This window comes from Atta cephalotes, assembly GCF_000143395.1.
Source record: "Atta cephalotes unplaced genomic scaffold scaffold00002, whole genome shotgun sequence".
Lineage (NCBI taxonomy): Eukaryota > Metazoa > Arthropoda > Insecta > Hymenoptera > Formicidae > Atta > Atta cephalotes.
The window spans coordinates 51,940-78,169 of NW_012130066.1; the positions used below are offsets into that span (position 1 = coordinate 51,940).

Here is a 26,230-nt window from a genome sequence, read left to right on the forward strand (position 1 = left end):
CTCGAATCAACCATTTTATTTTTAACGAACACTAATAAAAAGATTTTATATCTTCCGCGAGATCTCTCTGACTAGATTACCGACAATTTTCCTGCGATGTATTGACGATTTTCGCGTCACTCGGTAATCTCGTCAAGGCATCATAAAGATGCTGCTTCTCCCAGCTGGAAACCGTTTCTCACACTTTCCTATAGCTTTCCGCAACACGATAAGCGGCCGCCAATAGATCCGCGAGCTGCGGTTAAAAATGATGGTCGCTCGTGCGCTCAGAGATCTTCCGCGAGAAACTGCTCTTCCATAGAGATTCGCGTACACCCACGCGATGGGACACGCGCTTCCATGCAGGTGCATGCCCACGGGTTCGCGGGGGTTAATGCGTCGAGTAATAATTAAAACGCCATTTCGCGCACACGGCGGAGAAAGGCGCGCGATTATACAGTCGCTGCCGCGCCTATCTTGTAACGGTTTGGTAAATGGACCTCTCTGTGGACGGTCATATTATACATATTGCATCGTCCGATGAACGAATACGGAGAAGAAGATATGACGATGAGCGCGTAGATCCAATGGAGTCGCGGCGGAAGGTCGTTTCAGAGGTCGACTGCGACCTCTCGAGAGACCCGGAGATTTGCCTTTTTTCTTGGATACTAGAAACCATCGACTTTCGGTCGAGTCGGCACTCGATCTTCCGTCGGTATCATGCGCACGATCAGAGATGACGTTTTTATTTAAAAAACCTGCGATTATATGTATGTGTGTGTATATTCCGGTAATCTTAATAATGACATCTCGGCGAGATTCTTCGTAACATCCGAGGCGCCGAGAAGGAAAATTTTTCAACTCGTATCGGATCATTTTGCATGCAGATGAATATACACGCGGGGCTGATCATACGCAAGTACACATTATAAGAATGATCTCGCGCGGGCGCGCGAGTGCAAGCGCATGTCGCAATTAACACTTACGTAAGAAGTAATTGAGAAACCGCGCAACTGCTATCTCGTGGGCAAGATGTACGTATTGAGAAGGTTTATAATAATTCGGTGCCGTCACGACGATGATCCTGACACTTACATAGCGTTCACTTTTGATTCACATCTACGTTTAATTTCTTAGCAATCGCCGCGACTAGCATGATCCTTGTTCGATTCAACAATCGATCTTGCCATATCATGCGTTAAAGTTTTCATAATTCATATGTGCGTTGCTTCGGTAACGTAACCGCGCGTAAAGCGTTTATCTTGTTCTAAGCGATTTATCGACGCGCATCTCTTCTTAGTTGATGGAAAAATTGCTCACCTTGTACTTTTTCTGTTAGTAGACGTGGAAAGATGTTCTGCGTATATTTTATATGCAGGTGCATTTAATGCAAGATAATTTGATGTGTGGTTTGTATGTGTATTAAAAGGATCTGAGATCATTAAGTAATTATAAAAAGATTAATTGATATAAAAGTAAAAAACGCATGAGATGATTTAACCTTTGGATCAAATTTTCTTTGAACAACGAGTAAGCTGAAACGTTAGTAAAGATTGGCAAAATAAAAAAACGTCGAGAATTAATGAATCAATTTTACATATGGCAAAATATGAGGATTACAGCAAAGTCTTTCTACCGATGTGAAATAGACAAAGTCTCGTAATTATAAAACGTATTAAATTTAGTCACGAGCGACAGCCGCGCCTCGGACTCTTCGTCCTAATCATAGGCGATTAGACGCGGTGAAGCGTTCACAAGGCATGACAAAGAACGAAGTGTCGATTCTTGCCCCTCGCCGGCAATTATTAATCGCACTTAGCGCTAATGACGACCGTGCGGCGCTCGTATATGTATGCTAATGAAACGTTCTTCTATTTTCCATGAGGATAATATAACATTGGACACCACAGTGATTAGTATCGGCTCCGTAGTGTTGGCCCCGACTGATGAGGCGATTCCTCAGGATGGTCGAGTGGATAAGTGCAGAGGAGAATATTCCTCAATGTCGCACCGATGAAGACCTCACCTGAGACTTCACCTCCACGGGGGTGGTCGCGGAAGCCTTGACCGCATGCCGCTAACTTAATCCCGTGTTTTAAGCACGAAGGTGATCCTGGCCACTTAAACGAGCGGTCAAAGTGCGATATCCGATTACGACGTCAAACCTGAGAAATATTACAACGCACGTTGCTTTTTCATATTTTCATGTATTCTCATTTATTTTCTTGCTTATAAATAATTCATGGCATCGTTAATAAAATGCGTGTTCTATTAGATCACGGAAAAAAAATTAATTGGGTGGTACAGTAAATCTATAATTTACTACGCGAATTCAACATCGACAGCTAAGAAGATTTGATGGTTTAACAAATTACTAATGTATACAGCTGTCACCTTTGCTATTTTAACATAGAAAATTGATTGTCTGTATATTACGAATGTAGATTTGCTGAATCAGTGAAGTTTTCAGCTGTGTTTTTTTCCATAATCGGATGTAAGAGCAAAGTACGGAAAAAAAAGATTAATTGCAGCAGCAAAAATTTACATTTGTGGTAGTTAAATTTCAGTCAGCTCTAAATATTATTTATATCATTGTAACAGACAAGTATTTTGCTATTATATCAATCTATTGAGCATTGCAGCAAACATTTCCTGTGTAACAGATAATTTGGTAGCAAGGACAGTTTCAGTAAACCATCAAGTAAAGTATTTAGTTGTAGTAGAAACAATTTTCTTTTACACTGAGATATCCGATAATTGTGACAACTAATTTCATGCTGCTAAATTGATCTATAATAGACATGCATACTTCGCTATCATATTCTTATATTAGCTACTGCAGTAAATCCTTTGTATGATTAGCAAATTTCAGCTATAATAGCTAATGCAATTTCAGCTAAGCTATAGCTTCAGAATTAGCTATAGCCAGCATCATTTTTTTCGTGTAGCAAAGTACGGTATATGTATATTAACTTATGTTTATTATAATTTGATATATGATTTTAATACAATTTAATACAATTTATTAAGTACACTTTAATGTACTTTTAATGCCAAGCTTCTCATTCCTCTCGTGACACGCAAATTTGGAGCGTATCACACGAGTCGCGTAATAAGATGAATAATTAATGACATTCTCAGTAAAACGAACTGGAATAATTGTACACTTCAAATACCGATTACGAACTACGTAAATTTATAGTCCGTTGCAACGTCGCGTTATGTGACTCGTACGGCTCGCGACACGCGTGAAATTGATTTAATCACAGACATGCGACAACGATGAAAAAATTGAAGAGACGCATTACGTTAAAAGCATTTAACCCCAAATGGCGAAACATATTTTATCTGAAATACATTATATGAAAAGACATGGGAAACACTAATGCACTCTTTCTAAATACTGTAAATACTCATTAGCTCGCTTTTTTATTATTTTTTTAAGAATAGTCAGTTCTAGGATGTTTTTATTAATAAAATGTGAAAATTGCGAAATGAATATTTTCTTCCTTTTTGGACATTTGTCTTTCTTTTTTAATAACTTTCTTTAATAACATTCTTTAAATATATCGAAAATCCATGATAATAAAACGTTGTATTAATTAAAATCTTTATTTTTTTAAAAAACAATAATATATTGTTAATAAAAATAATTTTAATTGGTGTATAAAAACACTATAATTGCGTGTTTATATAAAAAATAAGGCGATTATTTTCGGATTGAAAGCTGAGATTTTCGACGTTGGAGTATCGCATGGAACTTACTACAAAACAGTTAAAGAACGGCCGGAAACTGTGTTGCCAAATATCCGCGGTGTACTATTCGTGAAGATAGTTATTAGCAGTGACACAAGATGCAATTAAACCGCGCAGACGAATCCCTAAGTACGCGATGCATCACGCAGGCGGAGCATCTCTCCGTGTCTCTTAGATGTCTCGAGGATGAATTAATATGCGGGTGAAACGCGTATAAAGGTAGAGAAAAATACATAATTACGAATAAAAGTTTCAATTAACTCCCGACTTAATGTGAGCATCTCCGCTCGTGATTCATTGGCTATATAACTGTGCGCATCGTAGAATAAGCATCGGCGCATACGGTGTGTGCACCGTCGAAGGATGGTGCTCCTTTCACTTTGTTTTCCTGGATGCCTGACTAGATATTAACCTCCCTGAGATTACGGAGACGATCCTTCTCCCTCTGATCGCGACATCGTGGCTCCGTGATTACCATCGCCTAAATTTTTGGGACTTTCTGCGTTAGTTTCAAAGAGACTACAATCCACTCCTCACATTTATCAATAATACACCCATTTATTTCTAAGATTCTACATATATGTAACGTAAATTATTGTAATGTATATGCTAAATGTGTTCATTTATAATAAAAATGAGGTGTGAATATAGACCTAAGTAAAGATTGATACAAAGCCATTTAGTTATAAACTCATTTAATTATAAGATATAAAGTATATAATAATAAATTAACTCGTTAAAAAACCGGAGTATTCTGTATAATTATTATTAAAGATAAGAGAGCATTTTAGTGCTTGTAAAAAGACTGGAGTAAAGCGCACTAAAAGATGGAACGAATCTCAGTCTGAGTGGTTCTCGCATTCTTCTAGCAGTATCCTTTTACTAGAATTTTATCGAGACGTTCATTACTCGCTTACAAGCGTAATTCGCGCGTCTTCCAGTACCGCGGTGTCCGGTCTGTGAAGCCGCATGTATGACGTTAACGAGCGACGCGACCTGTAATGGGATTACTTTGCGTAAATCATGAAACTGCCCGGTTGGTTCTGCCGCGTGTCGTATACACCTATTACAACATGCCTTCGACGACTCGCCCCTTTGAGATACATCGGACGTTTAACCCCAAGGTCCGCGTCATTCTGAAAGTACCCGGACACTATGCGACACGCAAGTTTACCAACTCGTATTGGCAACTTGTTGCCATATAAAATATCAGTTGCAATACAAAATCATATATAAATTATATCACAAAATCTCTACAAATATACTAAATATTATGTAAGTTCCTTCAGCTTTAATAACAAATTTCAGAATACTATTTAAGTATAATTATTATTTACTTCTGATGTTTTCTTCCTTCGAAAACGTTGTCAGACAAAGATGATTGAAATGAAACCCATAAAACAGAAGGCAGCAAGATTAGTAATTACACTAACTATCTGGAAAAAGACTATTTTAAATAAAATAACCAAGAATTGTGGAATCTATTAAAATATCTCGCAAAACAATGTCAAATGATATTAAGTCCTTAGAAGCCTTAAGTTTCAGCTACAGATTTTTTATATTATTTACCAAACTTATCTCAATCAATATAGGTACATATAAAATCAATCTTTTAACTTACATTTTTAATTTCCAAAATACTTAACATTTACTGAAAATTATTTAATATAATTCTAATTGTAATTAACTCATTATCATAGATTTTTCTTTCCTATTTTACCAATCCTTTAATAATAGAAACTGAAGTAATTTGCGTAAAAAATTATCCTTATTGTCCACATTGCTATTATTCACGCTTCGGTGGTATATCGGACAATAATTTCACAAGCCTAGAACTGTAGCTTATACATAAAGAAAAATAAATTAACGATTTGGTCCTAATTGCACGTTGAGATTTTTACAAGTGACCCTGTCGTACACGATGCGTGCAAGATTACAAACACATCGAGCGAAGGAGAGTGAGAGAGAAGAAAGCATATGACATAGGGCTGTAATTACTACGAGCTTGCCCTCATGCACGGTAAAAAATTGAGATAAAACATTGCCTCTATTAATTACCTATTACTTAATCGTTGGCTCTTTCTCCTACCTTCTTCGTCGAGTAAAAAGCGAAGAAGAAATGTAGAGAATAGAAGCACATTTACTATCCTTGACTGTCGATATAAAGAACTTAAGTTCAAGAAATAATGTCCTTCTTTATAAGAGTATGATTGCGCGAACACATTTTTACCGAAACGTTCGTTTTTATAAACAATCGAAAAAATAACTCCTTTTGTGATCTCACGATTAAAATTTTTTTTCAATTTTTTTTTTTTTAATACGTTCGACACTATCGAAAACTATCATCCTGAATTAATAATTGTATGACTTTATAGATCTGTGAGTCGCACAAATAGCTCTGAGGTTCGAAAGAACAGATTCGTGGAAGAAAATGTAAAAAATGGATAAAATAAATAAAGCTAAAGCAGAATATATTACGAAATAGAACAGATCAATATAAAATTAATGTATGATACAAAATATTATTTAACATTTCTTAAGGTTAATTATACTGGCCTATAGAAACGGTTGATTTGTGATCAAGAATCCAATAAAGAAACCAACAAATAAAGGAGAACGGTCGCGCAACAATATGCCTAAAAAACCTCACCTATTACATCGCATACATATTCGTAACGAAAAAAGATATTAATAATCCAGGCTCCATTTTTAACGCGCCAACGGATGTCGCTTCTCGCATAAATCGTCGCGTTTCAAACATATTTCCCCCTACGAGTGACCCTCACAATTTTGGACGATCAGGTATGCGTGCACAGTAGCGGACCGGACATTTAAATAACTGAAGTTTACGATTACGATACATCCCGATCTTGCGAAACCTTCTGTTTGCCTGCGTATATTATTTGGCGGAATTTATTATCGTGATAAATCGCGCCGAAGCTCACTTTAATGTTACAAAATTTCTATATGCACAAAACAACATATACGAAAATATACACACATATAACAATATATTTCAATTCTAATTCGGTATTCCGACATATAGGTTAATTTTTCATATTTTATTTTTTCCATTATCAAAAGAAACCGTCGTGAGATGATTGGACCATCGATTGACATTTATAATCACCACGTGTTTGTGGTGATCTTTGTTTAAGGTGTCATATCGATTGAGAATCTTGCGAGAAGCTAATTTTCGGGATCGTGATACATTCATTTTCATCATATATGCATCAGAGAAAGGAATAATTATCGCCGTTCGTACTATATTCGTTCATGCATTGATTATCCTGCAACAACGTCTGATTAACGTGCAATTAAGATGAATCAAATGGCAACGGGAATTTTGATGAATTTAAAAATCGCATCATCGAGCCAACAATTGATCACAATTCAGATCACATACGTATCGTCGTTCTCCACACTCATGGTAATCTTTACGAAAGAAAAGAATCCTTTTCAAGGTCCTTCAGTATCGCGTGTCTTCGTGCACTGCTTTCAACTGTGCGTGGCATATTTAACGTTCACCAACTGTGTCGGCATTTAGGTTTAGTCAGCAGAAATGAGTTCATCGCATGCATTTTCGACGTTATGTATCAAATTGCACGAAGATCCAAATATAATAATACATATGTTTCGTGTTACTAATTTTATGTTAAATCTAGTACCAAAGATATACAAAATAATATGAACATTTAGAAAATATGAACTATTTATTTTATTTTTAATAAAAACTTAATTATTTATTTTTAATATACATACATGTATATTCTATCTTCGTTGAAATAGAATTTATATTGTTTATACACAATTAATATTGTTATCAAATGAAATATTTGAATAATTATCATGGAATGTCGTATTATTCTTTTCATAGGATGTATCTATACAGCACACTTTCTTTGGCAAAAATAAAAATTGAAACGTTAAATATAAAGGCAAAAGCTCCTAAGAGGTGAAAATCTGAACGAAACATAAAAAAAACGTCCTCTCACATAATAATTTTAATAGTCCAACAGAATTATTTTCAAAATTCTTTTCTGTACTTAGTTAAATCTTTTAGATACTTTCTTTCCATATCTCATGAGTGTATCATTGAAAGTTATTGGAATTAGTCAGCTATAATGTTTTTTAAAAGCATGAAATAAATATTTTATTTTTCCTATTTTTTGCGTTTAAAAATGATTTGACATGTTTCAACAACTTTCCATAAGATACTAAAATACTTGAAAATAAATAGTGAGCTCATTAATGGGTCTCTTATTAATAAAATAAGCAGTATGTTTCTCAGATATCCGTTCTCAGATTATTTTGTCTATCCCCTGTATAGAAATGTAATCGATTCAAAAAATATTATAATATTAAAAAAATATAAAATGACAGATCTCATAATAATTCATATTCCCTAAAACATGTTAAATTTATCATTCAAAGTCAAGTTGAATTAGAGCTAATAGGGGAGAATTTAGATCCATTTTATTGATGAATCCTTAAAAAAGTAATCATTAGATGGAAATGCCATATATCTATCGAATAGAAATTCTGTCTTTAGAAATGCATTAGGACAACAAAGAGACCGATGTTCGAATTAGAGAACGCGTGGACCCAACAATGAGACGCGCTTGTCCTAATGTAAATCAGAATCATTAATGGGATATAATTCGTGGATTACCTTCATTGCGCTAAAAAAAGAGTGTTACCCTCGAGATCGAATACATTAATTGTCTATTATATATATACGCGCAGCGCAACTAACGTGCAATTGCGCAACATGTCGAGAGGATTTCATTCTCGGTATATCTCTTTTTATCTCGCGTGTCGCGTAGATAAGGAGTTAATTGACGTTGATGAGCAGTGTATATAATTAACGACGTTACGGCGTGCGTAAATAGGAAATCGAAAGTGGAAGAGTAGCGGTTCGACGTCTCATTATAGACAGACCGACTGAGTAAGCAAAAGTGTGATTTAAAATTTGAAAGATTTGATAAAATACAGACACGTATCGATAATCGATGTTCTTGTTGTTTATTTCTTAACTGCAACATATAAGTTCAGTATGAAACATTTTGTTAATTTTAAAATAACATTTTAAAATAATTTTATGTTTTATGTTTTTCAAATACAGCATCTCTAAAAGACGTTCTAAAATAGACGTGTCTCTATGATATAAAAAAAACGTTCTATATTCTAAGAATGAAGAATATGTCTATAGAATGAAGTGTGATGTTTAGGCATTTTTAATCTATTCATGTAGCCTAATTCATATTGTATTCACGGTATAAAATTTATGTATTGCTAATTCTTAAAAGATAAAATAAAATAACAAAAAGCTTTAATCTCAAGGATGCATATATTTCTTTAGCCATAAAAAATACGTATGTTCTGAGGAATTAATGAATGATGAAAGAAAAGCAAAAAATAAATAAACCACGGGCTCGTCCGGGATTTGAACCCGGGACCTCTCGCACCCGAAGCGAGAATCATACCCCTAGACCAACGAGCCGCTTCGAGAGGCTCCCTCGTTATAAATGCACTAGTGAAACCGCTACAATGTTATACTAAACTAATTAACGATCTTACAACATGATTGCATGAGATATATGTGATTAGCGTTCCACTTACCGCACAAGTCCAGTCACGCTCGTGTGCATTCGGATTTGCGTTTATCTCGCAAGAAACGGAAATAAACATTCTATATCTTCGGATGAAACACATTTACGAATTTAACCCAGAAATTTGATCAAAATAATTATTGTCAAGGATATTTTAACGGAAAAAAACTCTACAAAGAATATTCTCGAGTTTTTATTTTTTATAATACGCTCTTTTCTCTATAATATGATCATTTTGATCAACTTCGATTATTTAATATTTTATCTCACTGTTTGATACATATACTCAGCAACGCTTAATAATGTATATTCAATTTTTCTAATTACTTTCTTTAAAATTTTTTTCTTGTAAATTTCAAATTGATAACGGTTATTTAATTTAATGACGCGATATTATAAGAAATAAATACTTCGTAGCTAGCATTACCGGCTGTGTCGGAGAAAATAGTAGAAATAGAAAATAGTAAATAGAAAATAAAAATATTTTGTGTAACCATGAATACGGAAATATCAAATAAATATTTAAGTCTTACTTAAAGTAAATATAAACATTACTTTAAATACGAAGCGTCACTACAGTCTGAATGTTAAGTTATTTAACTATGTTCAGTTGTTGAACTATTATACATATTGATTTAAATGAATTAATTTCAGAAATTAATTTATTTAAATGAATATATATAATAGTTCAACATCTTAATATTCAGACTGTAGTGACGCTTCGTATTTAAAGTAATATATCTAACATAAACAGTCTTTCAATCTTATTATTATAAATTATATTATTTATCTTTTTTATATTTACTACGCAAAACTGATTTTGAATAGTATTTTTCGTAGATCTATACTTTAAATATTTCTACTGAATTCATTTCAATTTTCTTCCAGCTCTGGTTATCAGATTCTTTTAAGAAAACATATATACTTTCATGAAGATCTTAAATTAAACATCTGGTTTTATTAATTAAAATTATTTTATATTTAATTATATTAATAAAAGAATTGTCTCATACAATAAAAATTATGTTTTAGAAATTTTGGTTTTTATTATATATCTATCTATATCTATATTTAATGCATAAAGAATTGTACCTCCTTCTGCTCTCGAATTATCTTTTTTTTTTTAATGTACGTGTATATATCATTCATTATGGTAATTCTTTTCACAACATACAAGTAACGCCAAACCTCACCGCTTTTATTTCATTTCCATCCATTTTCCTTCTTTTTCAATCTACACAAGCACAAATGATGTAATGGAGCAATGAAATAAAATTATTGAAGAAACTGTATCACTTAGGGCTATGAAATGGATATAAAACACGCGCAATTGATCGGGATAACGAGAAGAAACGGGTGGCGAGAACAGCGCCGAGGCTCGTGGCTCCATCTGTAGCCGAGGAAGTAGATTCGTGTTGCGTGCTATTCCCCTCCGACCTCTGCGCATCATTTCATCGTGGAATAACCGGCGTGTTTTAAGGAATGCATGTGGCCTACAACAAAGTTGAGAAAAGGTCACGAAGCGTGGGTTGCGCAATTACTTTTCATCGCGCGAGCGTAATTGCGGGACCCATGTTCGCGCAAGAAAAAAAGAAAAAGGAAGAAAAGAAAGAGGGAAGTGGGAAATATTCTTTATGTACCCGTTTCGTCCGAGTCTTACTTTAAACGCAAAGGGCTTTGTAAGATAAATTCTCAGCCGCAGGCTAGAAGACTAACTTCTTGGGAACAGTGCCAAAAGAGAAGCGGGGAACAAAACAATAATGAAATCCTTTGCTGAAACCCGATACTCTATTCTATTATAATAATCAAAGCCATCCAATGACACGCTACGTTTACCGAAAAATCAAATTTTTCTTTCAGATAAAAAAGGAGGAATTAAAAAGAAATTCTATTTAAAGAGAAAGGGTTGAATAAATATATATACCATATGTTTGTAAAAAAATCCTTTTTCTGGAAAAAACATTCAAAATAAACGCAAGCAACTGCTCAGAAAAGATATTTCAAATATCGTTTTAAGAGGGTGATTTGCTTTTATATAATTATACAATATTCGATACTTTCTACAATTAAGTGTTCTTTGATTTGCAAAAGTATTATAAACAATTTGATTCTTGCGTCTCTCATTGGAAAAATTTGCAAACTAAATTTAATTTTCATTAATAAAATAATACGAAAAAATGCACAATATTTCTTGAAGTTTTAAGAAATTTATTTAATCTTTAATTAATATAAAAAATTTTTCATCAAGTATCAATATTAATTAATAATATACAGACTGTCATCATTGTACAATATCATTTCCATCATTTTATCCTGACACCTCTTTCACATAGTAATAATAAATAATCCTTTTCTTAAATACGTTATTTGAGTTTTTTATATTTAACAAATATAACAAAATTATTATAATTATTATGTGGAAATATTTAGTGTCCTGTAGATTTTAGTTATTTGAGTTTATTAGAATATCCAATAACAATGCGTACATAACAAAATTATTAATTATTAAAAAATATTTGATGTTCTGTAGATTTTCTATTTCTATACAAAGACTGAAAGTCTTGAGTTATGAAAACATAAAAAAAACTCAATAGGATTTGTAGGGCAATGTACTTCAGAGTGCCGGTTCAGATTCTAGCGGGAAAAAAGGATACATTAAAGAAAAAGTGGTAAATCCATTCAGTCCCGTTTAAAAAATATGTCTATCGTGCGGTTCTTTTAGTCCTCTAGCTTCTTTTATGTCCTCTTGACCATATTTCTTGACATATACAGACTTCGAGTGATTCAAATTTATTATTGTTTCGTACTCAGATTTGATTTATTATAGCATAATAGTGAAGTGAAGTAATAAAAATTCGATACATTACTATTATTTTAAATGCAGATAATTTTGTCATTGGATAAATTCGCGTCTTTATTCGACGATGGGGAAATTTTTAAGCAAGAGCAAATTTTACACGATCGAAATATCGCTCGATAGACACGCCGAAGGAAAGTGGCACGATTTATGTGCACGCACGAGGAAAAATCTCGACAAACGAGCAAGCGACCGAGCGTGATCGCTCGTTACAAGCACTGAATTTAATCGGCCATCAAGCACGAGCCGAGATCGCCATGCCGTCACGGTCGTCCCTCCAAGGACGTGTCTCGAGAGTCATCTCGTTTCACGGATATGTATATAAGTGCGTGATTTACTTGCTCTGGTCGAATCGTAGAACGGAGTAATACCGCGCCATGTGTAATGCAATCGTTTCGACGCACAGCACCGAGAATCGACGTCTCGCATTAAATGTCACATTCTAAATAGCAAACCATTACGTAAAGCAAACTGCCGTAAATCCTTCCCTTGATACAGAAGCGTACGTATCGTCGTCATCGCCGTCGTGGTCGCAGCCATGGGACTTTCCCACGTTATAAACTTGCTCCGAAGAAAGTCACGAAAATGACCCTAATTCACCGACATTAGACAGAGAAAAAAAAGAAGGCGACGAAAACGAAAGTAGATCTTTTTTTTTCTTAGGGACTAACCACATAATAACGGATATCAAAAATTTAAGATATTTAATTGATGCCTCTTTTTTTGTTCATCATAAACTTTGGTTAATTTCGAGAAAAAAAAGATTAATGAGTCCCAGATCTTCCTACTACAAAAAGAACCAATTAACTCTAACGACGGTTACAAAACGCGTGTAGCTGTAATAAAGTAATTTGTAGCAGTTGTTCTTGTGTAGTGATTATATTGCTATTTACTACACACACACACACACACACACACACACACAAATTTATTTTTAAAACATTACAAATCCGTTTCATAAATAACAATTTTTTGCATTGTGCTTTTATACTTTCTAATTTTAATCGCTATTTTCAACTGAAACACGATGATAGAGTATAAAAAAGTCTCTCTCAGAAGGAATGAATAAAAAAGTGTGGCTTGTCAATATCGCAAACTTTGAGAACCCACAAATGATTATACATGTAGATATATTGAAAAGAATAGGAGGTGACATGAGGAAAGGAGTAGGAAAAGACGAGAAGAGAGGGTACCAAGCGAAGCCCCTCCCTCATCAACCCCCACTATGAACTGGAGAAGGATTATCCGGTCCCTCCAGCAGAATCCCCACCAAGTGGTCTGACAGGACCCACAACCCACCTGTACCACTCGGCTAGACTGTGCATGCTTCTCCGCTGATCTGACGCACAGTATGCCTATAAGGCCCATTCGAGATATACTTACAAGAGCGCACGAGCGAGCTGCGCAGCAAACGAGCGAGCGAGCGAGCGAGCGGAGAACCGATCCGGCAGTCGAAGTGGGACCACGGAAAATAAACGTACAGAAGTGGGGGTCGATTCAAGAATCGATGTGGACACCCTCGCCTACCAAAGTCATTCACCTAACGGTCATCGGCGCGTCAAGAGTCTTCATCTTCTTCCGTTATCCGGTCTTGCCAATCGCAAAGACTCACGTTCGCCATCGGTCGGTTTGCAACCTGTTATGCGTGAAAGAAGTTTTAAGTAGAGTGACGGAGTTTAAATAGAAGATACATAGACATTTCATCTGATTTCATCAATCCAAAGTTCCGGAACTGCCCGCAAAAATAGAGTAGTGACTTCTCAACAAACAAACAATTTCGAACAGTGCTTAATAGAGTTGTCAAGTTGTTAATTATGAGAGACTCTTTTCCAAAAGTGTTCTCGTTTTAGTGAGAATGTAGTTGTGTGACTGATCGTGCGTTTTTGTGTCATTTTGCTTCTTGTTCCTGTGAACGCCTAAGGACAATGGACAAAATCTTACTAAAATGGAGAAGTGTATCAGGAGACAATTCCTCGAGAAATAATTGTGATACAATGGAATGTTCTATCTGAAATCACTGCCGAATAATGGTCATATCTGCACAACGTTAATCCATTATAATAATAAAAGTACGTAATATTTTGTGATAATCTAATTGTTTGAAAGTTAAATTCAGGATTTGTGTGCAAGAAACAATATTGCCTATCGAACGCGACATCTCATTATTCTTGATATTATTTTTCAGAAACATCAGTCTAATAATGTGTCAAAAAATTATGTATATACAAAATGATTTAGAAGACATTTATTTCAAGCCACGTAACATAGAGACCGCGATATGTCATTCAGCGATTCAGCTTGTTGTTAGCATAAAATATATCCACACGGAAAGAATAATTTTGTTGAAAGATCTAAAATTTTGCTGATCAAATCTGAAAATAATTTTGTTGAACTATCAAAATAATTATAGAAATTAGAAAATGATCAATGCCGCAAAAAAATATTGATATTCTAGCAAGATATTCTAGTTTGAATTTCTAACAGATTTTGATGGTGTAACACAATTCTTTTCAGATCCGTATATAATCCAGCAAAATTTTAAATCTTTCAACAAAATCATTCTTTCCGTGCAGTTAACTTTCAACGCGCGTTATCGTATGTTGAGTGCAATAACTAATTTACTAGATATGCTTGCGCTCGGGAATCGTATTTGATGCAGTCTTAATGATATTGAACCGTGTAATTCTGCGTCATGCCTCGGAAACGACAGTGTGATCGAGCACGCGAGAGCGATGAGAATCCGCCAGGCAATCGGTTCGTCGCGGATTAGGCACTGCGATGAGTTTTCGGTCGCGGCTCGTCAGTCCTGATGAACGCGCGTACGTTGCCCGTTCGTCTTCGTAAACCGTGGAATTTATTCGCGGCATCGCGCCGCGACGAATCGTCCGTGCGTTCGATCGAGGGCCGATTACGACAATAGAATCGGAAATAGCGCCGCGGTGCATTGCGTCGCGCGCAATGCGAAGGCCGAACGCCGGCAGAACGCCGCGCTGCGGAACGCCGTTTCGTTTCGAAAGAACGGAAGTCACTCTTTGCAAACTAGAGTCATCGCCGAGATGAGGTTGCACGATGCCGGAATCGCTTCCCCGCAGGACGATCGATAAATGCTCATCTAGATAATTTGCGTGAATAGATGAGCGAGTGATTTAAACGATAGCATCAAGAGATAGCGAGAAGAATCGCCGTCGGCCGGCGGGACGTTTTGTCGACGGGTCCAATGCAATTCTATCGAGATAAGTTTTTTCGCGAAAAATAAAAAAGAAAGTAACTTTTGCTAACAACAAGAACCCTATACATCGTATGTTTTTTACTGTTTCGACCTTAACTAAAGTAACTCATAAAAATAGAGTTAGAAAAGAACCCTTCGAATATATTTCCCTTTTTTTCTCATAAAAAAACCTTTATGTCTTGGAACAGAATGCATAAAATGGCAAAACTTTTCACTAACGAGAAAGAGTGAAGCGAATATTTTTTTGTCGGCTTAAAAAAAATGCGATAAAAAATACATCAGAATACCCGTTTTTCTTCTTTTTAGCAAGAAGAACTCGTGCTTTCTCCTAAAAAAATAAATATAAGGACATTTATCTTAGATTCGTAAGAATTAAAAGCAATTAAAATATTGAAATGGCAAAGCAAAATTCTTTTCTAAAGCGTTTGTGTACTTTAGCAAAATTCTTTTCCAAAAGCGTTTGTGTTTTAATCTTTCCTTTTTACATGTAGCATCATAAAAAAATCACAATTCAAAAAATTTCAAATTAGTGTGAAAGTCACGCATTTCCGATTATTTATAATGCTGTTATTTATTTATTAAGTTAACAGAAAAAAAAAATCTTTTCTCTATATAGAAAGATATACTTAATTTATAGAATTTATTGAATTCATCTTTTCACTTTATCTAAACGAAGTGAATGAAATCTAAGTATCGACATTATTGAAAAGACAATATTTTTTCCTTTATCACATGTTTTTCATCTCTTTCGAATAATTGCGTCATATCTCTGGAATTTCTGGAAATTGTGTAGTCTACTTCTGTCTTCCGTAATTCTGAAGTATCGACACTACTAACTCTACTACGAGATGCAGAGCATATAGACTGGCTGATTACAGTTTTATTTCTTTTATGGTACGTACATTCTTATGCGACTCTGTTGTCACATGTTTCGGAATTACGATCATTTAATAATTATTGTGATCATAAAATTCTTTTTACTCGATTTGTTAAGATTCACTGCGCTTCGATGTTTAGTTTAGCGAAAACATAAAATTATCTTGCATAATAATGTAATGTTATTTCTATTTAAGTAGTTTTTCTCTCTCGTTATTGCGTGCCTTCCCTTTAACAAGGGAACATACAATTCAATTAAATTACGATTTCGATTAAATTTAGATTAAATTAATTTACTATGCGCCTAAAAAAATCTCATATCAAACTTAAAAGTAAACTCTACTCTACGAGAAAGATCTATAAGAAAGATCTTTTTTTATGATAAAATAGTGAATGATCGAGAAAATCAATATAAAAAAGAAGAACAAACAGTGTGATTCGCAGAAATTATGACGAACGATCGCTTTATAAGCATCTTGACAGATGTTCACCTCGCAGCCATCATCAATGATCATCGGGCAGAGACTTTGCGCGGGTGTACGTTATGATTCTCACGGCTCGCCTGGGTCTGCTTGGCAGGCCAACAATTGCACGCGGTCCAGCCTCGTGGCGGTCTCCGACGATCTTGGCGATGATCGTTGCCGCCGAGATCCGCTGGTAGTGATAATCTGTACCAAGTCTTGTCGTTGTATGTCGAGAGCACCTTTACATCCGCAAAAGCGGACCGCCATCGTCGTTCGACACAAATCGAAGCTATCCGGTTGGTTTACATTACATACAGACCTCTGGTTCGCATTCTCGTGTCCGGGTGTTGTGATTGCAGCGTCTCATTATGATTAGCGTAAAAAAGATAAGAGTCAAACTCTCTCGTTGCCACAAGGAAACATAAGATTGTCGGAAAATTGAAAAGAAGAAGACACACAATAATAGCTCGCAATCTTTAATACTGCGTCCAAAGTCGCGCGGGCTATTACGATTACAGAGCCGTGAATCAGCTATTTACATGCGCCGACCACGTCGGCCGGAGATCGGCATAACAAGTGCGCGGCGACCACTTATCGTCGCCGGACGTAATTGTAAAATTCCCGATTACGCCGAATAATTCTCGCGAAGTAAGATAGGTAGATACTAGATAGCTTTTATTAATCGCTGGGTAAAACCAGAACGTCGTCCATAGGTACCGCGAATAAAAGGCATTCCTGTCTTCTTGTCTATTTTTATCGATTCTTTAACCTTCAAGATTTTTATCCTCAATATTTCTGTAAAAATTATTTAGTACATAAATGTACTTGATAAACTATGCTATACATTAGCTTAAAAATTATTTTCAAATTATGTCGTATTTAGGAATATTATAAATAAATAATATAGAATAATAAATAATTTTATAAAGTAAAGTATTTAAAAAAAACATAGAACACATACAGAAAAAACAATTTTGCTAAAGTATCTAAAAAAATTAGATACAAAAAATTAGATACATATAAAAATAACTTTGTTGAACCACCAAAATAGTTATTTAGAATTCTTAAATATTAATGATAATGCTGCAAACAGTTTTAAACAATTAGCTTAAACAATCAGCTTGAATGTCCTACATGAACATTTTAATGAATCAAATATGAATCAAAATTATTTTCAAAATTATTTTATCTACATTAACTTTAAATATTTGAGCAAACTGTTCTTTCTATACAAAAATGTATAATTTATTGATTATTTATAGTTTATAATCTAATATTTTTTAATTTTCTTCTAATTTTAATCTAATATTTTAATAATATATATAATTATGTATGTTTCATGATTTCTTTCATTATTACGCGGAATCTAATCCGTTAACCCAATTTGATTTTATCTGACTACATTGTGTTGTGTTTCTGTTGCGACATCTCGGCACGACAACAATATCATTTAAACATCGCAATTGCATCGGCATGGAACACATTGCCATGCATAGAAATCATCAAGTGAGACTTACCTGTTACCGGATGCACACCTCTAATCAACGCAGATTGCCATTGATCAGGTGCCGTTGGATCATATCTGTTCATCAAAGGAATATCATGCAGCCTTTATCTGTGAAAAATTCAAGCAATTAGACTTACAAAATAAGAACTCTTGAAGTTGTCGCTAATGAAATTATACCGAATAATTTGACTACGGTTGAGAGACGCTCGGCGACGTCGCTCGGTTTTGTCGGTCGTCGAGCGCCATCGAGCAAGCCGCGATACCGCCGATTTTTCGACGACGTTAGAAAAATATCGTAAATTGTGATGACAGAACGATCACGTAAGAAGAGATATCTACGCCCTGAACGTGACTCGAAATAATAAAGAATAAATTATCAGGCGAGAAACGGATTTCACATCAAACAGATCGACCACCGTGAAATATTCCCGCGACGGTGATTGTTGCGTGATTAGCGCGATAGGAAGTTATGAATACATCAAAGTGAGATAAAAAAAATATAAAACTATAAAAAAAACAAACACAGAATTGCAAGCGTGAACCGCGTAGGTATGCTGCAGCAGAAACGACAGCATCCGTAAATGATAAGTGTCAACGACTGTTGGGTGTAGGTCAGGAGAGATTCCGTTGATCAAACAACGTAAATGTCTTTTCCATTAGTTGAAATTTACTTTCCCATTTAGCGACAGTCCGTCACGTATGAAAGTCGTTAGAGGTTGTGCCCTGAGACCGCAGTAAACATTTGGGTCATCATTATTGTCCCATATTTTCATGATCGTTAAACATTTTGATAGAAAAATGTCCAAAGAATGTAGGAAACATATTGCAAACGGTCGAACGAGAAGAGATCAGGAAAACGATACATAATAAAAAGAGGAGACATATGAAGAAATGTTATGATAGGAGGCCAGTCCCGTCTGTTTCCGATCGCGGTATCGTTCCGCTGGCCTACACAAATGCACGTTGTGCAAGGGATCATAGCGTGAAATAAGAGCGACGAGGTGTGAAAACGAGACCGCGGAGCCACGGTCCGTTTTCTGGACGATCGACCAAAGAAGGCGAAAGGAGTTGGCGAGGAACTCGATAGGAACGGGCACGAGAGAGAAGGAGAGACAGAGACAGACGAGAAAGAAAAAAAGCAAGCGCGCAAGAGTTTTCCGCTCGTTGAACGTAACACACACCGCTTTGCCACGATCCAGCGATTCGCGCTCGCGCTGCACTGCAAAGCGGCGCGCTTATGCAACGCGCTTCTTCTCTTACTCAATCGTGCGCTCGATCGGTGTAGGCGAACGATAAAGATTGCATCGTCGACTTGTCAAAGATACCGCGCGTCCGATCTACTTTTCGTTTCCGTCGTGTAGGAAACGACTCATTAGAAGAAGCATCGCATGATTGTAGCAAATAGTTTAGTATACCTAATAGTCCGTTAGTTTCTAATATTTCCCAACAACTTTTTTTCACAAATCGTAGAATCATTCGGAAAATATACGAGAATGTAACATCAAGGACTAAGTGAAAAACTAAATAAATTATTTAAACATAGGGCAAAGATACTTGAAAATATTTTCGCCGCAAGTTTTGCCTTTGTCATCTTAATACTGTTTTTTAATAGACAATTCACAAAGACAATACATCTAATGAATAGAATTAATTTAGATATCGTTGTATACAATTATCTTGTTTACAATTGATAATTTTGACTATGTATGTATATATACCTGTATATATATTTTTTTTCTTTATTATCAATGAAAATGTTCTCTTCTAAGCGTTCTCTTTTAAGAAAACTTCTATATTTGAAAAAATCTAAAAAATAGAACAATACATAATATGTTAGAAAGATTGTGTACAACTTATGTCAATATCAATTGGATTTTTCTACCTGTGAGTCAATGCTAAGAGAAAAAATAAATTGAAGGGCTTAGTGTAACAGTGGGTTAACCTACATTTTCTAACATAAAAATGTGTTAAGTCTACATTGGAAAGCATAGGCAAAAGGAACGAGAAAGGAATAATATTACTATACGGTTTCTGATATACCTGTTCCCTGTTCTCCTATTGCTTTTCAATTGTGCTGATATCCAGTTTCCTATCTCACTTTAACTTTAGAGTTTATTTTCTCTATTTTTAATGTAATGAAATGTAGGTTAACCTATTGTTGCAGTAAATCTTTAAATTATTATATAAAATGGTATTACAAACATTTAAATTATACTGAACAACGAGATTTCTGTCTGGACAGGAGGATGTCTTTAACATCAAAAATGTTTTTCTGATTTAATTGTCGAAGTAGTGTCTTCACATTTCAATGCAAAATAATTTATTTGTACACAGCCAGTTTGTCAATGCACTCAGAAATCGATTATAATTCTATTGCAGATGAACCAACAGTGCAAGGTGTGTGGCGAACCAGCGGCTGGCTTCCACTTCGGTGCATTCACCTGCGAGGGTTGCAAGGTGAGTCTTACTATTTAATTTTTCTCTTTCTCTCTGTCTTTCTTTTTTCTCTTTTACATAATTACACAGCGCAAGAGTAAAAGAGTAAATTCAAAACCAATCAACATGCGATTATATAACGCGAATTTTTTGGTCTATTTAAATTTAAATTCACATCACTACGGATCATATCTCGACAGTAAAATGCTTTTAAAATATACTTTTTATCTAAAATTTATTTTTTATATAAATATTTAATACTTACATTACATAATTATAATATCATTAAAAATTGTTTTAATTAAAAAGTATTATGCCAGAGTTTTTCAACCGATGTATCACGGCTCACTGATACATCACAGAAAATCTCCAAAGTGTACCGTAAAAATTTTAGAAAAGATTAAAAAAGCAAAAAAATTTAGAAATAAAAAAATGAGTAAGGCGCGAAATAAAAATTATGAAAATTTTGGAAATTATTGTACTTAAATTATGTTATTAAATTATAGTGTTTACGATATCTAATAAAAGATACATCACTATTTTTACTTCGATAAATTTAGCTCGTCATTTAATGTGTTAATTGAGAAAAATTGAAAAACGCTGGTATATGCAAATTGAGTGAAACATAAATGATAAGATCGAATCCGAACTTGTATCTTGTACTTTGCGTCGTATGCTCGAGATATTCATAAAGAGAGACCCGCGTTCCAGAGAATCACTCTACCGAGAGGCAATGGACGTAAAGGAAATCAGTCTCACCATCGAAAAAGCGAGTCCACGATCGAGAGGAAAGAACCTCGTTCCTGATCTGTCGCTCTAATAGCCGAGTTTTCCTCACTGATTTATTTACGCTCTTTCTCGGTCGCTGCGATGGAGAACTGCGCTGCCAGGGCGACGCTCTTTCCCGCGGTTTCGCAAAAGCCCACAAGCCGGTAACGAACGATCGCTTTCACGAAACGCTCCGTGGCCGAGGTTAAACGTTCGGCCAGGCATGCGTGTCAACCTGATCCGAGATGGTCCGAAAGCAACGAATGTACGTGCGCGTGATTCAGTTAAAACGCAACAAACTGATCTCTGCGTCGCATCAGCGATGAAAAAGTCGCTCGCTCGAAGCGTGAAGCGCTCGAGGAACGAGCTGAAGCGAGAAAAACATTGACGACGGGGGAGGATCGCGGGTCGCGCGGAGGAGGGAGAGCTGACATGCTACGATGGGCCTGAAAACGAAAATAACGAAACGAAACAATGTCGTGCTGACGTAACCGTGAACTAGGGCGGAAACAATTGTGGCGGACAAGTGCGAAGCGCCGGAAACGGCGTCTCGAGGCGGCTCAGCAATCAGAACGAAAAAGGGGGACTTTTCGCGTGCGCCTAGAGTCCTGCTCTCTTTTCCTGTTGAATAATTAGCTCTTAATTAAACTCTTAAATGTGGAATTACAAACATCGTAGCTGAATGCTCACTATGAAAGGCAAAAGAGGCAGGATTAAGGGAGAAATAAAGAGACAAATTTATTTCGAATACTTATTAACTTCCGCTCGTTAGCATCACAGCCGTCGACCATTGGTCGATAACTATCTCTAAATCCATTCGAATTTATAAGTGTACAGCGAGATACCACTCTAATTTTCAAAATTCTTTGTTTTTTTTCTATTTCGTGAGCATACTAAATGAGTTTCCCCAAAGACCCAATAATTGTCCAAACGTAGTGATACGAAACGAGCATAGCGTGGCTTCCAAGTAGGACCGTTTGCATAACTTCAGCGTGCGCGACGAACGAAGGGGACGACAGCCGAAGTCCGGGGAAAGGGGAACAGATAATAACGGTAGCATTTTCTCAATTGTGTCATCGCTTCTGAAGCGTCGCGCGTTCCTTTTCTTTCTCGCGTAAGCGTCGCCCCCGGCAAGAAGGTGGAGGACAAACGACGACGACATCGACGGCGAAAATAAGTGGAACGCGATGCCGGCCCATAGGTCTCGGCAATGCGCGCATCGGGACCACCAGGCCGCAGGAAGAGCTCGTTTCCAGGACAAACGAACCAGAAACGATTAATAATATGGCGTGCGTATAGGCAGAAAAAGCGAAAGTGGACAACGCGGCCGCGTGCGTCCCTTTAAACGCTCGCCGATTCGCGATGTGACAGTCTGCTATGCACCGAGCGACATATAAACCACGACGATTGGGAAATTCTAGCCATCAATCCAAGCGAAGCGAGCCGAAACTGTAGTCTCGCAACGATCTGACTATAAAAAGTAATAGTTGGCAACGATAGCGATACATTTTAAACCGTTTAACATCTTGCACAAAATTAATATATAATATTATTATATATATTTCTTAGAGTAGAGAGAGAGAGAGAGAGAGAGAGAGCATTCTATAAAATATTTTCTCCGTGTGAAACGCAATTTGGCAATTTATTGTTTTGTTATCAGAAAGGACCTATCTTAGAATTAAATTAAGACTATGTTCATTATATACTACTACTATCATGAAATATATAGATTGTGTTTATGCAAAAAGAGAGAAACAGAGAGAAAGAAACATAAACGAGTGGGGATCGTTGTTCCCCATCTCCGGTACGAAAGCAACGAGCGTAGTGTCGGAATCACGTGGAATTGCACCATTTGGGCAATTAGCACGAGAACAGCAGGCCGCACGCGCCTCCGATCATCGACCCCGCCACACCTCTCCTCTCCTGCTCGTGCGCCATGAATGAGACAACGAGAGTGTACGGTTACACGCTAACGACTCCGGCGTTGTACTTGTTACAAGTGTTACAATGCCGTTTGTTGCAGTGTCGCGCCGATAGTTTCCACAAGTCTTTCGTCTCTCTTCGCCGTTCTCGCTGGAACGTGGCTTGCATGATGATTCCAAGATACCGTTGACGACGAATCGATGATGAATCCATATAGCATGATTTTATTTTTTATTCATATTATTTTAAACAGAAGCATCGCATACTCCTAGGAAACAGAAAAATTGGTTTTTGCTGAAATGTCTAAAAATTTTGATAAATACAGATCTGAAAATAATTTTGTTGGCATTAAAATAATTATATAGGAAACTCAAGCATGATGAGAGCAATAAGTTTTGCATTAACATTTTAACAATTTACTATAATTTAATTGTCATCATTTTGAACCCAACAAAATTATTTTCAAATTTAACTAAATTTTTAAATATTTTAACAAAACTATTTTTTCACAACAATTGTTTACAACAAAAATTATTCCTAGAATTACAAATTGAAATTGTAAAAAATGCGTTGCATATTTCAAGTTTTTAGCATTCCGAAGAACTTAAAGTTTTGAAATTTAGTAATGTTGTAAAAAAAATATCCTCGTAAAAAATACGACATACATTTTCATTTCTTTTTCTGAAACAATAAATATGCTATTCTTTATTTCCTGCATTTGATATTTTACAAATAAAATTAAATTTTTACTTTTTGTATATAATTGAATGTTTTATTAAAAAATGATTTATTTACGCGTCTTCTAATGTAATTCATATTTTCTTTTATATTTTATATCACTGCATCATCAACTTGATATATTAATTTATTATTATTAATTTTTAAAGCGCGCAAACTAACGCATTTCGTATACATTAATGCTAATTAGCTCGACTATGATTCTTATTGTTGCAGTCTTTCTTTGGGCGCTCCTACAACAACTTGAACAGCATCGCCGACTGCAAGAATGATGGCAAGTGCGTGATAAATAAGAAGAATCGTACCGCATGTAAATCTTGTCGCTTAAGGAAATGCATCTTCGTCGGCATGTCTAAATCTGGTTCGCGATACGGTCGCAGGTCAAACTGGTTCAAAATCCACTGTCTATTACAGCAGCAACAGCAACAAGAACAACAACAACAGCTAGAGCAACATCAGATGCAACAGCAGCAGCCACTGCAACAGCGTCAGCAACATCAGCAGCAACACTATCAACCAGCTATTCTCATGTCGCATCAACTATCGCAACAGCAACGTAATCCAACAAGTTCGCCTATCCATGGTATTCATGGTAATCAGTGTAGGGACGAAACCTTGATGATGAACGCGGACGATTACAAAAACTCCAACTCACCTAACATAAGTTCACCCGAGTCCCACAATAGCGACAGCTCTGTCGATGTTTCTGAAAGGAGAGCGGCCTTCGCCGGACATCCCGGTATCCGACCGCTTCCGCACTTGCCACCAGTTGATTTGTCTGCTCTGAGTCTGCCATTAGGCTTTCCTCTCAGCGGTATGTCTCTTTTGCCGTCGCCTTTCATACCACCACCTAGCATCGCCATATTTCCACCCTACGCTCACGTATATGCGTCACACAACACACCACATCATCTCATGGCGAATCATCCGTCCAGTATGCCACAACGTTCGCCAGTGACTACGAGTGATGAAAACGACGAACCCACAACTGCCACGACGTCGACCGTGACCACGACCACAGCTACGACGACCGCGTTAAGAATCTCAACGTCGTTAGCCTATAACAAAGACAACTCCTACGAAAAAAATAACAATAACGACCGATTCTGCTTAGATATGGTCCTAAAGAGCGAGCAAACGTCGGAAAGACCGCGGAAGAGAATGCTTTCCGAAGATAACTCAACCGAGTGCAGCCCGGAACGGGAAGTCACTTGCTCACCACCGCAAGATAATCCGATGGATCTTTCCATGAAAACCGTCGCGACACCCGATCGTTTACAAAAGGAAATAGACGATGAAATAGACAATGCCAGTGATGCAGAAAATTCAGCTGCGAAGAAACCGATCGATTTAACGACAAGATCTTAAGATCTGATTATAATTCGATAAAATGAGGTGAATCGAGATAAAACAAGGATATTCTTCTTTCTTCTTTAATGGACATCTGTTCCTATTGGAACAAAGTGCTTTATTTAAATTTACTCACCTATAGTTGTTCGTCAGTTTTATTTTATTTCAAAACCGGGAATATGTTTTGTGTAATAATAACTTCACACGGAGAATGCAAGAGAGAGAAAAATGTTTTTATCTCGTTATTCTCTTACAAGATCCCATGTTCACGAATAGCTTCCTCGGTTACGTGATTGTCCTGTCGTCCATATGCACAGGATTGCTATGGATTAACTTTCGAAAATTCGTATCGTTTGACATTAGATATGTCACAAAGCCAAATGTTTTCCACGGCTTATCTCTAGCTTTATTTAATCAAGCGCGATCATTGTTGAGCAATAACAAAAATTACATTTCGTTCAATAAATGCGAACTCGAAAAATGATTTGTTTATGTCGATTAGATTTTTAAATAGCAAAATAAAATAGTTTATTACATTAATGAGACACTTGCGTTGGTATGCATATTTTATCATTGTAGCGAAAGAGAACGAATTTCATATTAATTCTATATGTATTCGAATTAGCATTCAAAATGCGAACCAAGGAAAAACAGTCTTGAAGAATAGCACTGCTTCTTCCAGTTCAATAGAAAAACCTTATTTCTTTTTTTATTCTTATTCTCTCTCTCTCTCTC

The 26,230-nt window shown here is 36.0% G+C and overlaps 1 protein-coding gene and 1 non-coding gene across 2 annotated transcripts; one reads left to right on the forward strand and one right to left on the reverse strand.

The window, feature by feature from the left end:
• Nucleotides 1-9,166: 9,166 nt before the first annotated feature.
• Trnap-cgg lies at nucleotides 9,167-9,238 on the reverse strand. Its single transcript has one exon. It is a non-coding gene; the product is annotated as a tRNA-Pro (tRNA).
• An 11,421-nt stretch (nucleotides 9,239-20,659) lies between these two features.
• On the forward strand, nucleotides 20,660-25,513 carry LOC105619121 (knirps-related protein-like). Its single transcript, XM_012200654.1, has 2 exons — nucleotides 20,660-20,737; nucleotides 24,362-25,513. Exons 1-2 carry the CDS (start codon nucleotides 20,660-20,662, stop codon nucleotides 25,511-25,513), a joined length of 1,230 nt encoding a protein of 409 aa, XP_012056044.1.
• Nucleotides 25,514-26,230: the final 717 nt, after the last annotated feature.